This window comes from Dermacentor variabilis, chromosome 7, assembly GCF_050947875.1.
Source record: "Dermacentor variabilis isolate Ectoservices chromosome 7, ASM5094787v1, whole genome shotgun sequence".
NCBI lineage: Eukaryota > Metazoa > Arthropoda > Arachnida > Ixodida > Ixodidae > Dermacentor > Dermacentor variabilis.
The window spans coordinates 108,619,969-108,633,234 of NC_134574.1; the positions used below are offsets into that span (position 1 = coordinate 108,619,969).

The 13,266-nt window shown below is 48.0% G+C and overlaps 1 protein-coding gene across 4 annotated transcripts in view; it reads right to left on the minus strand.

The window, feature by feature from the left end:
• Positions 1-8,779: 8,779 nt before the first annotated feature.
• The window catches only part of LOC142587756 (protein-cysteine N-palmitoyltransferase Rasp-like), a 40,893-nt gene continuing 36,406 nt past the window's right edge, over positions 8,780-13,266 (minus strand). For all 4 annotated transcript variants that reach the window (XM_075698983.1, XM_075698982.1, XM_075698981.1 and 1 more), the window contains 2 exons: positions 13,042-13,186; positions 8,780-9,379 (listed from right to left, as the gene is read on the minus strand). In XM_075698983.1, coding sequence (XP_075555098.1) covers positions 9,261-9,379; positions 13,042-13,186 — 264 coding nt within the window. In that variant the 3' untranslated portion in view covers positions 8,780-9,260. The remainder of the gene's footprint in view (positions 9,380-13,041; positions 13,187-13,266) is intronic.

A 13,266-nucleotide genomic window follows, 5' to 3' on the forward strand; every position in this document is an offset into this window, starting at 1 on the left:
AGTAGGGTCTTGAATTTCTGTGTTTGGTGCTTGGGGTTACTGTAGATGTTGGCGACGAACAGGCTGCCTTTCCGTTGTTTGCTTGGGATGATTTCGGTGAAGGCGTATTCCACCCTGCTGCGGCCGTGTTTGAGTTGGTGCTCGATGAACGTGAGCCCTTTGCGAACGAACGTGCAGACGCCCCGTCCCTCCGCTTGACTAACGTCAGCGCGATACCCAGGGAGGGTGGGGGTCACCGTCGCCGTTTCTTCAGCAGGATAACATCGGGTTTCTTGTTTACTGTGGTAATATGTTGTGCAGCACTGCTTTCTTGTTGTTGTAACTGTGGCAGTTCCACTGCCAGACCGCAAGGCCCAGCAGCGATCCTGTTCTGGATTGGGGCTGGGACATAGTTGTGGCGAAGGTGGGGCTTGCGTCTGTTCTTGGAGGTATGGGTGGTTGGCGAGTTCCGCTGAAAACATGGGGCTGCGCACTATGGGCTTGAGGGTGTGTTCAATGAATTCGAAACGCTCTTGTATAGTGCGGAAGGACGTGGTGATCAGCTCCTCCATCCGCGCCAGTCGTTGGTCGGTCATGGCAGCCGTGCTGGCGTAGGCGTAGCTGAGTTTCCAATTGGGTCAGGTCCTTGGGTCAGTGGTCTTCTCCTCCTGGGGCGCGTCTTGGATTTTGTCCTTTGATTCTGTGCCTTGGTGCAATAGCGTGTCGGTGTTCTGTTCGGGGAAAGCGGTGGGTGTAGGTTCGGTGCGTGCTCGTTCCTTGGGGGTTGGATCAGTGGCCTTCTCGTCCTGGGGCTAGTCTTGGGTTGTGTCCATTGATTGTATGCCTTGGTGTGATGGCGTGTCGGTGGCGGGTGTAGGTGTCTCGGGTGACTGAGCTGGGTCTGTCCTTGGATGGGCTTGCTGTGCTTGAAGTTCTTTATTGACCTCGGCTAGCTCTTCGGCAAGCCGTCGCGTGGTTTCTAGCAGCGTCGCATTGGCTGCGCGGAGTTGTTCGAGCTCCTTGTAGTAGGGGCTCGTAATCCACGCCTGCCAGCTGCTCGGAGTGCTTCGGCCAGTAGTGGCGCTGTTGGAGCTAGCGCTGCTGCCTTTAGCTTCTGCCCTTGGCTGCGTCGGCCCAGCTGACTTTGTCACGGGAGCGCGATCGCTTTGCGCCTTGGCTGTTCCTGGCCGACGAGTCACGGCCGCGGGAAGCGTAACGTGATGCGTGGCGTGAGGCATGGCGCGACGCGCTGCGGGATCCACCAAGGGAAGCGCTGCGCGAGCGGGAGCGTCCTAGGCGTGGAAAGGAGCTTGATTCGAGTGCTTGCTTTCGCTGTTCTTCGGCGTTACGGCGTTCCCATCGCCGTCGCCGCACGACGTATGGAACCTTGTATTTGGCTCTGCAGAGGCGGTCCCCAGTGGGGTGTTCTTCGCCACAGAGCTTGCACTTGGGGACACACTTGTGGCTCTCTCTAGGATTAGAAACACCGCATGGAAGGCAAACACGTACGTTCGGTGTGGGGCACACGTCGCGCCTGTGGCCGACCTTGCCGCATACTTTGCAAACTTCTATTTGCTTCCTGTAGAGACTGCACGGATAGAGCGTGGATACATAACGCACATACTTAGGAAACTCGATACCGTTGAACACTACGATTATTGTCGTCGTGTTCCCGATACGCTTCGCCCCCACGGCGAGGGAGTTGTACTTTGCAACGATCTGCTGCATTATTTCGGCTTCGCTGTCCTCGAGCGCTATGTCCCTAAACACGCCCTTGACTGTGTCGTGGGCGGTTGTTCCGTAAGCGCTCACTTCGTATATTTTGCGTTGGACGTTGATAGCTTGTATTCGAGCATACTTCTTCGCTCGCTCCTCGCACGGAGTGCTGAGCACTATAATGTTCTGATGGGCATTGGGACATGCATGATGGCAGTAGCCACACATGCCGCTCCCGCCGTGGAAATATCGAGCCCTCCGCGGGGCCGCACGACGATCTTAATTTCTTCCGCAGGCCCTTCGGGCATGCGAGCCGCCCGAAAAACTGCGGTCCTTACGTTCTTGTTCAATTTAGTCTTCTGCTGAGAGCTTGGAGTATCGGTACGAGAATTCGATTCCCCTGCGTTTCTTGCAGGCGTGTTCGGCTCGTATGCCCACCGTTGTGCACCCATCCAGGCGTGCGATGAAATTCCTCGGGCATAATTTCTTCTTCCTCTACTTGCACGCACATTTGGGAAACCTGGGAACCGTGCGTCAAAGCGGCGGGGAAAACCTCCATGTTGTCGTGGCAGTAGTACGGCTAGCTAGGCCTAGCAAGCCTTGGCTTCGCTTAGGCCTAGCAATGCCTATTAGCGGTGAACCAGGTAAAGTCTAATAAATTGATGGAAAACTCACCTTTGATGGAAAGTCGGGTATCGGAGGATAGCGGATACCTTCACGATCACAGTGGTAATAAAATCTTCGGGATCCAAACTAATTAGCACTGCAAAAGCGGGCATTAACGATGGAGCCGATATGAGCACTTCTTTGTTTGCAATGGCTCATACCCTCTCACCAACACAAAGCAGATCGCGTTCAAGATAAAGCCCGCGCAAACGGGCGGACCGAAGTACAATGACACCCCCACCTCTCCGTCCCCTCCCATGGTGTCATGGTGCCGTGCGCGCGACGGAACACGGCACGCTTCGTACCCTTGCGCATGCGAGATTGAGCCGACGGCATCGGCTTACAATCGCGCGCTTTCACTCGCGCGCACAGCGTGCGGCGCGCGCGGGCGTCGTACGCTGTGCAGAATTTTAGTGCGTCCGGTATTCCGGCAAGCGCGGGCGGTTTGCCGGTTTAGCAGTGGCGTAAACGCGAGCGGCCAGATTGGTGGCGCCCCCTGGTGGTGCAAAGCACAACCATACAAACATAAAGCTAATTACTATATTCTGCTTAGCTGCTGGTGTAAATTTTCGCCAGCGGTGTAATCGTGTTCACAATTACGCCTCTGCCAAAGATTTGCACCAGCAGCGAAGCAGAATATAGTGGGTTACTGCAGTTTTAGCTCTGTGTTTGTCTGGTTGAACTATACGCCACCAGGCGGCTGCATCGCTCTGGCCGCTCACGTTTACGCCCCCGCAAATCCGGCAATCCGCCCAAACCACCCCTGTTTGCCGGAATAGCGGACAAAAGTCTCTATTACCACGAGAAGAATCCGCTACGCATGCACCACAAAGAAAACCTGTGGCAACTGCCAGATGGTCAACCCAGCTCCCTTCCGCGACTCTTCGCCTTGTTGCTCCATCCCCACTTCGCTCAATGTTAACTATCTCGTGGAGCGCGCTCTTTCGCACATTACGTACGGCGCGCGATTCTCTTCTCCTCCAGGCGCCTTCCTCGTTCGCTTGCTTGGTTGCCTCAGGCAGACACTGCCGATTTGAATAGCTGGTTAGTTGGGGGCGAATTCACAAAGCTTTTCGTTCGTAGGTACTGCTTGCCATTGGCGAGGCTACCTCACTAATGATACGCCAAGCATAAAGATTGGCAGATGTTCTTTGTTATGAAGAATTCTAGCTTGTAAAATCTTTTCTCGAACATTGGCTTTGTTGTTAACAGTTTTTCTTTGCAAAACGATGGCGCCAAATAAGTGTGCGTGATATTGCACAGCATTGTTTCTTCCCCCCTTCTTTCCCCTAACTTGGAGGTATGAAACAGGCAAGAAGTTGACTTTTGGGATATCTTTTGTACTATTTGAATAATACGAAGCCACTAAGGAAAAGGTTAACGATGATGCTTCGTGCGCATTTCGTTCAGGGAATTTCCGTCTCAAATACAGATATTTTTGTGGTTCATCGCGCGGTCACAAAAAAAGAAATATTTGCAGCATCGTAATCCCGTTTAACTCAAATCGTGATAGATGTGTTTTGAAGAAATAATGGCTCCTAGTGCATGAATTCGTATGTGACACTTTAACGTGCCGCAGGCAGTTAGTTCGTCATCCTGTTTAGCGGTACTGAGTTCCATTGTGCTGGAAATGTGTGCTGTTCCATTGTGCTGAAATGTGTGAAATGAAAAGGGAGCAATTTTTTGCTCCCTTTTTACTGCTCGAGGGGTTACACCCGTGAGAAAAAGTATGCAGACCATAAGCTTGCCTTTGAAATGAACTGTCTTCGTAATGCAGGCGGGCAAACTGAATTCACGAATGCGCTGGAAAGTTCGCGTTCAAATTGGCACTGCGGTCCTCACTCCTCAATTTCGAGTTTTATTCAAAACAGGAAAGAAAATTGGCTTTATCGTGAATCCACGCTCTTTTAACGCGAATCCACACATTTAACGTGATGGTGTCAAGGACCCCTTGTCATTAAAATCTGATATCGGCGTCGCATGTCTGCTTGGCGAAAAACTATTCCGAACCACAACCATGTAGGCCCTCCCTGTGGCGCCGATGCATCACTGAAATAATTGAATTTCTCAAAGCAGCATACCGTAGAAACAGCGTAAAGTGCAATCTAAACACAACCTACAGATATGACAGATTTCAGATTGTAATTTGAATACACGAGAAAACATAATTTTGTTACGTGGAAACTAAAAAAAAATTGTGGGGTTTTACGTGCCAATACCACTTTCTGATTATGAGGCACGCCGTAGTGAATTTTTACCACCTGGGGTTCTTTAACGTGCACCTAAATCTAAGTACACGGGTGTTTTCGCCCCCATCGAAATACGGCCGCTGTGGCCGGTATTCGATCCCGCGACCTCGTGCTCAGCAGCCCAACACCATAGCCACTGAGCAACCACAGCGGGTCCGCGGAAACTCAAACACAAACACATTTACAAAGCTTTTCTACCATTCATAGAGTGGCTATGGCCTCGGAGATTTGCGCGAGCCGGTAGGCACGCGCAAATGTCGGAGGCCATAGAGCGGCGCACCGGTTTATTGCAACACCTCCAGATGTCACTTGCCACGAAAGAGGCCACGTGTCTACCAGAACGGTAGCCTTCGTGCATAGCGTTCTTCGCCAGTGTTTCCCCGTAAACATTATGGTTACACAAGCTGCAGTTGCCCGGAAGCGTGAGAAGCAGTTAGGGATCTCTGAATACTATCGCGTTCCAATCTTAAAGCCGCACCTTAAAGGGCAACTCCGGCAGTTTTTTGACCATGCCAACGTAATGGAATACTTCAGTTCCCGACACCCCCATGTCACGCGTCTGATCGTGGAATTGTTCCGCAAATTCGAAAATAATTTTATATAAGAAAAACAGCGAAAAACAAAAAAAAAGGAAACCGAAACCTGGCCGAGCAGCCGAGCGAACCTCTTCGTGTGACGTCATGAGTGTCCCCAGCTGGGAAGGCGCGCAAGGCAAGGCGGTTTCACCCACTGGGCGAATGAGACCAGCGAAGAGCAGACGCTCAGCTGATTCGTGACCGCGCCGGACCTTCGGGTGACATTGTTGGGTACACCAACTATTCGGAACTGTCATGTACTGACAGTTATGATTCTGAGGAATAGCCACGAATCGCAGTTCGCATTTGACTCACGAGAGCCAGCGCCCATGCGCTACATAGCGTGCTGCAACATGAAGACCAAGGGTAGCCCTAACCAGTGATTTTATACGTGCTCTTTCCTATTTGAGGTGTTTTACCCCTTCTCACGGAAGCGCTTCGCATGCTCACTGTGAGATGTGGAGCAGGACTTTCCGCATCTGTATCCCGCAAGAACGCCGCTGACAGTCCAAAGCACCGATCGGTGCGTTTGTTTACATAGGCAGGTATAGCGACCATTCGTCGTTCGCTTGAGATATAATGCTAGCCTCTCATCAGGGACATCAAATAATGCCAGAACATATCGAAACAGGCCGATTTAGTGCGTCTAAGCAACGTTGCATTATTCTAAATCACACTGATACGCGCGTGCCCACACATCGTCGAAAACAGCGAACGGGAAACCGTAGTACGGGAGCTTTTTTATGCTGCCTACTTATTCTTCCTATTCTCTTCATGTACACAATACGTTTCGTAATATGGACATAGATGAATTTGTGCGTATGATCGTTCATTTAGAGAATGCTTAGTTTTCTCGCAGAAACGCCGATGCCAGTGTCACACCGATGGCAGCTGAACGAGGCTGTTGTTTACGCTGTTGTATCGAAGGCGCCTACGCTTGCTACCCATTGGGGATACGAGGCAAGCAGTGCACCTCGGAAGCTAAATAACGAGTCTGCATGATAACACGTGAGAATACACCCACGTTCGTAGTCTCACTTAATTTAGGGAAGTGCCGGCGATTGCGGCTGACAGCTTTCCGACGAAAACTGCAACGCATCGATGTTGACACAGCTCCGTGTCGTCTCTTCTCGCTTTTTGTGTGTGCACTGTGCAAATTGAGGAATGGTTTCTTTCCAATGCGTATGGTGAAAACTGAACTACAGAAGGAGTTTTCTTCATCCTGATAGCTTAATTAGCTTCAGGTCAGTCAGTCACATCCGTCAGCAGTAGACGCATGAACTAAGTCACTGTGATATATAGGATTACCCTGGGCTGGACGCGATCGGTATAGGCTCAATATGTGTATGCGGATGGCGAGGGCTGAAGTTCGCTGATCCAACAACGCAGCACCACTTGCCTCCCATTTCATGCCCATCTACAGGGAACGCAACTTCCCGCGACAGCAACTTCTCATGCCATGCACTAGCTTACGATCGTCGACTCTTCGACGCTCTCGTTGCTGTCGTCTGCATGATCCCGCCATGCTCTGTATGGAACACTCCTGACGTCATACACAACGTGGCTTCAAACCTGCTTTTTTGAGGACATGACGGAACTGTTCAGAGGAATATACCCGGCGAATTTCATCGACATCTGTTCACATAAAGATCGCCGCACTTTAAGCGCCTTCCCAAGTTTATGTGAGGGGATAATTTTGCCAACTCCAGCTCTCTGCGAAAGCAAACTCAGTAGTGCTGCGCTCTGAAACCCTGAATTCACCAGGACAGAAAGAAACCTGCAGTAAACAGGCCGAACTGAAGGCCAGCTTATACAGTTCTGAATATTAGAGGTAAATATTTCTCCTGTGCGAAAATCCCTAGTTAACCATATAAAAGTACAAACATGTCGCATAAACCTCGTACGCGGTACTCTCATATGAAACATCTGGGGTGCTAGGTGAAAAGCCGTATGTTCTTGTATGTCATAGGGGATTATTGGATATTAGTTCTTTTCACTATTGTAGATTCTCGCTTTAAAGCCCACATTTATGCCTTTACGGCGACCGTCTGAAAACCGCGCCTTTCTCTGCAGCATGCTGTGCATACTTAAGCTGCGCTTTCCCCAAAAAGGTCAAGTGTTTTCACAGGTCTGCTTACCGCCAAGTCAAATGCAGCAGCTGGCACAAGTGCCGTGTGGAAATAAATGACGATAGCGAACTGTGCGAAAGCAGACGTTTCCTTCTAAGCCGTTCGCGATTTCGTTTCCAGGATGCGACCTATGAAATTTCGTGCCAGATGAAAAAAACAGCAAGCGGTGCTCCTTCACAGCAGATGACCTCGCCGGCATGTTAAAGATCGTGTGCTTATGGCGTATTCTCAGTCCACGCATCGCGACAGACGTTTCGCGCGACCTTTGTGCGTTTTGAGTTTCCTAGTAGCTGTTGTGAAGGTGATAGCTCTTCTCTTCGTCGGGCGTCTCCATTGCGGCACTCGTGCCAGAGGCGAATGCGCATCAAATGCGGCATCAACATTGCTCTCGGCGTCTGTTATGTGGGTGTTGTCGACGAAAATGCGTGTAAATTTTTATGTGAAGAAAAGAGCTTATGCAGTAGAGCAGCATTGTGTCTGCACATATACTGTCTCCGTTAATTCATTTCGCCAACAGCGAAGGTTCTGCCGCAAGTAGAGGGCTACAAGCTACAACCGTGAAGCGCCTCAGCGTCGAGCACTAATGCCAACCAGCAGTCTGAACAGATGATCTTATAGGCTTATGAAAATTAGCGGTAATTCAAACAGGTCATACATTAAAGATAGCGAAGCTGTATTTGTCAGTTCTCACTCCCTTCGAAAGTACTAGAGGCCTGGCTTGCCAGAGCCCGAAATCTACCCAAGACTTTGAAAATGCTTCGCTTTATCAGGTGCCATTCATTTGGCTATACCCGCAACCGTATCTGTCGATTAAAGTTCCTCTTTCAACTTGTAAACGGTCATTATAAGGTTAACACTTCCAAGTTCTTTACTTACTCATCAGGTTATAACACGAGACGAAGGCATGCTTTATCCATAACCCCCATCAACGCACGGAATAACTGTTTCAAATATTCCTTTTTTCCTAGGACAATAACAGACTGGAATAATCTTAATTCTCATACTGTTACCCAGAATTCCTTATCAATGTTTGAAAAATGCTTGCAAATGTTATGAATTCGTGTGTGTTATCTGCTAGTGTGTTTTTTTTCTTGTATGTTATGTATTCTTCACCAATGTCTGAAAATGCCTGCATATGTGATGGATTTGTATGTGTTTACATGCTTGTATATTTCTATGTATACCCACCCTGCTATGATCTGATTTCAGATCGCAGTATTTATAAGTAAATAAATAAAATAAATAAATATATTAATTGTGCTTCTTATACTTCAGTGCTACACTCTGTGCTCTGTTCGATGCATGTTGCTTTATGCTGAGCCACCTCGGCTATGTGCAATGTACCTATGCCTGTTCAACAGGCATGGGTATAGGTACACGACAAGCTAAAGATTTTAGAACCATGATGGGTGTATAGGGAGTGCTTGATGGGTTATCTGATGATTAAAACCCTCATCTTCCAGGGTAAGATTGAATAATTTATTGGGACAGGTGATGTTTTCGTTTTTTTTACCACTTCATGCGACATGTAAAGATGATGATTGCTGCCACAGGCGGCACGAGAACTGCATGCAATAAACTCTAACAGCTATCACTGCAAATTATTCGTACCAGACCTTTCCGTGCGCAACATGTGACCCTAATTTGTACATGGTTTACAACTACTGTTTCTCTCATTGCAGCCGTAATTAGGGCTCTTTGTCTTGCACAATAAAATATTTTATGGACTTCAGAGTAAGGGTGTTAGCCATGGGTAATTTAGAACCGTTAAAGGGGTAAATATTTTTACGGTGTACATTTTGCTGGCCGTCGCAGCACGATAACCATTGTAAAATTCACATGTATAGCTTTTGCGAAAAACAAGGCAAAGCAAAAACAAAACAAAAAGGAAAACAAAAAACAACAATGAATTGACGCAGTTTTGTAAAGTGGCGCGGTTAAGAAGTTCACAAAGAAACTAGATTTTTCTTGGAAATGGCCGATGCTTCCCAGTCCGCCACGTCCATGGAAACATGGCAGAGGCTGTACATAACCACCAAGATGGGGACTAGAGGAAAAGGAAAGCCTGAAAGCAGACACAGAAAGCAATCATGTTAGAATAATGCCAATTTGCACACATTAAAAAAAAACTCAGTACCCTTCCTAGGCTCTGACATACGTTGAGCAGAACGACATCCTCCCAACAACTTGATCGGCTTTGATCACGGATTGTCAACTTAGGATGCTCTACTACTGATGAAACACCAACTTATACAGGCCAGCCCAACGCATACGAAAGCTCTTTTGGGATTGGATGTGGAAAAAGCTTTTGCTCGTGTAAAGCATACGGCAATACTTGGCGTTCTTTCGGAGATGGGGTTAGCTAAGAGACTTTTTAACTTGATTAAGGGCTTTCTTAGAAACGGAACCGCACAACTCATGCTGGGAGAGCTTAACTCAGAAGCTAAGAATTTGGAATATAGGGGCATTCCACAAGCTATTCACCCATGCTATTCAATTTAGCAATGTTGAAGGTTGCAAGAAATTTGGAGAAATTGACGGTAGACATTATGTGGTATATGCCGACGACATAATCGCATGGAGTTCATAGGGAACAGACAGAGGCCAGATTACAGGAAAGCTTATATGTTGCAGAGAACACACTGAAATACATAGGGTTGAAATGCTCGTCAGCCAAATCAGAACTTTTTGTCATTAAACATCGCAGAAAAGGTCGTAAATCAAGAGATTACATTCCAGAAGATGAGCCATGAGAGTGCTTATACAACCATGAGGGATCCGCAATCAGTCTAAATGAATAAAAATCAACATTCTTGGGTAATACATAGAAGGAAACAATGCTAACTTTAGAACAATAAAACATGTCTCGAATAAAACAAATGAAGTCATTAGGTTACTATGGAGAATTACCAACAGACAGAGAGGCTTAGGAGAAGAAAGTGCTTTGAGGCTAATACATGCCTTTGCCCTCTGTCACTTCAGTCATGTGGCTGGATTATTTGAATGGAAGCAGACAGAACTTAACAAACTTAATGTGATGCTCAGGAAGCTTGTAAAAGTAGCCCTAGGGATAACGAGTAACTTTGCAACCGACAAACTCATGAGTCTGGGGGTGTACAATACAATGGAAGAAATTGCCGAGGCCCACTAGCTAGCGCTACAGGAAAGATTGACAAAAGCACGAGCTGGCAGGAACATATTACAGACAATAGGTGCAGAATTGAATAGATCAAGGAGCCCAAAAGAGGCTGAAGTACAAATATAGACTGGCGTTAGGAATAAAATCAGAAGCAACCTTCTCCCCAGAAAGATGCGTTCAGAATATAATACCAGACGGAGAAAGGCAAGAGCTAAAGCACTCTTGCATTAAATAGATCAGCAGAACCAACTGGGAGTGCGTTGATGCTGTCTGGCTAAAAGGTCAAGAAGCATATCACTATTTTTACCAAGGACCCCATGGCGGCTGAACAAGCGGCAATTACTCTAGCTGTCAGGAGTAATAAGTGGGCCTGCATTTACAGTGATTCAAAAGCTGATATTACGGGTTTTTTATAAAGACTGCGTAGCCCGAGCTGCAGCTAAAATTTTGGAGAACATTGGGATTATGAGAATTGATATCCGATGGTTTCCTGTTCATATGGGGAATGTGGACGAGACTCTGGTAAACCTCAACGAGGATGCTCATGACTTGGCACGAAGGCTTGCTAACTGTGAGAGTCGCAACCGAGCCGGTCCCCATCAAGCCAAAAAATATAGAGACCATTTAATAACTTAGAATGACATTACCAAACATTACTATCTAGGACGCAGGCAATGCTCATTGCCAGATTCAAAACTGAACGGGACTGAGGTAGTCTCACGGAGCTCATTGCAAACAGGTACATATCCCACGCTGTACGACATTAATAAAATATATCCAGAGAGGAACACTAAGATGGACTGCAACGATTGTAATGGCATCGTTGGAATCAGACTTATGCTGGCGGGCTGTCCCGCGACTTTTCCCAACCTCGTTGAAGAATGGAGGCAGTTGGAAAAAAGGACTCTAAGCGCACTGTTTTAAGACCAACTAAGGGACGTACAGAGGGCCCATGATGTAGCTGAAGGGCTTGGCTTGACAGTGCCAACGTGGGAACGGCCTGCCTTGGTTTAAATTGTTGAGCCTCCAGACTTCATTTCAATAAATGTTCTCACACACGCACACGCACGCACACACGCACACGCGCACACGCACACGGGCAGTCTTGATGCATCAACGTCCCGTGCATTTCACACACCGGCGTGTAACGCTGCTTATTGTCTTGATCACAATTCTTGCATCCGACCAGAGCACAGTCTTCCCCGGTGAATCTTCACATTGTGTAAAATATGGTTTGATCTCGCCCGACCGCGTATACGCATTCGACACCGCTGGATACGCATTCGCGGCAGAGCAATGGTACTTTCGTTTTCGCTCCCTAGGCCAGGGATGTCCAAAACGCGCAGTCTTCCGGAAACTTTCGCGTTTCTTGCTTCTGCTTATTCTGCTTAACATTGTCGGAAATTGGTTCGGAAGCAGGAAAGAAACACACGTCTTCGCAGCGCAATGAGATAACGTACACAGCCTCTATTGTAGATAGAAAGGTACGGCGAGAAGCGGGGAAAAAATCTGCCTCCATTCCGCCCTGTCAAAATTGACGTACAGCGAAGCTGGCAGGTACGTTAGACAAATGCTACCACCCCTACTGACGTTAGACGACGTTACACAAGCAGCACCACCACAAGTGACGTACGTAAATGTGCGGAAGTGCAATATACGTTCTCATTCGTGTAGGCCCACCGTCTAGCGCAAGTGCGTTATGGAACTATTTGAATTTCTGAAGGTAAAATGCGCGAGAAAATTTGTAAAATACGACTGACACACAACCTATGGGCATGATAGCAACTTATTGTAATTTGAATATGAGAGAAAACATGATTCAGGTACGCGGAAACTCGAACATAAACCTCTTTTCCAGCTGCCATTTTTTGGACGAGCACGCCACGAAAAATCCAACTAGAGGTTAACAGCTTTTCTGCAAAACCAAACGCGTTTTGGGAAAGCTAATGAAAAGGAAGGCGGTGAGATGGAGAGGCCATTTTAGGGCAAGCAAGAGAGCAGAGTCTAGCTAAGCGCGATGTATTGCCGCCAAACTGTTGGGCCTACCTGATTACGTTGCAGCCGAGCGCGAGCGCTCCTTACAAAGACGGGCGTAGGCGAACGGCCGCTACAACAGATTGCAAGAGTGTTCCATGATTAAACAATGGAAGCGCACAATGCGGGCACGGAACTGTTAACAGAGAATGCCAATGGGGCAATCACTGCATCCCATTTCCCTGGTGCTTCTAATGTTGTGTGGCCGCACGGCACAGTGGAATACATTTTGTATTCTTATACTTTTTTTAGTGGCGAGGGATTGTTTGATTAATTGATTGAGGAGGTTTAGCTGGGGCTATGAGAGACACCGGAACGGAGGGCTCCGGAATGATTTGTACCGCATGGCTTTCTTTAACGTGCTCCTAAATCTAACTATGCGAGCTCCTTTGGCATTTCGCCCCACGAAACTGCGCCAATCTTGAATCGAACCCGCTACCTCGTGCTCAGAAGCACAGCGCCATAGTCCCTGCAGGAGCCACGCGGTGGGTGGCAACGAGATTGATGCGCCGCACGGAATGAGGGAGTAGCTGGTAGCATGGTTGCAGGCTTACCAGTTAAGATCCTTCTGCAGATGACGAGGCATACGTCCAGCTGTGCCAAGTGGAACAGGCATGCGCAGATGGTGAGCAGAAAGTGCGGGGATCCCAGCAAGGCCCTGGCAACTCGCATCCGCTCAGCCGACTCAAGGTAGCGGCCCTGGCACAGCAAACAAAGTAACAGCTGATAACACGCGCTTCAAGTTCATTTCAGATAACCCCATCATTTGCCCATGTCAT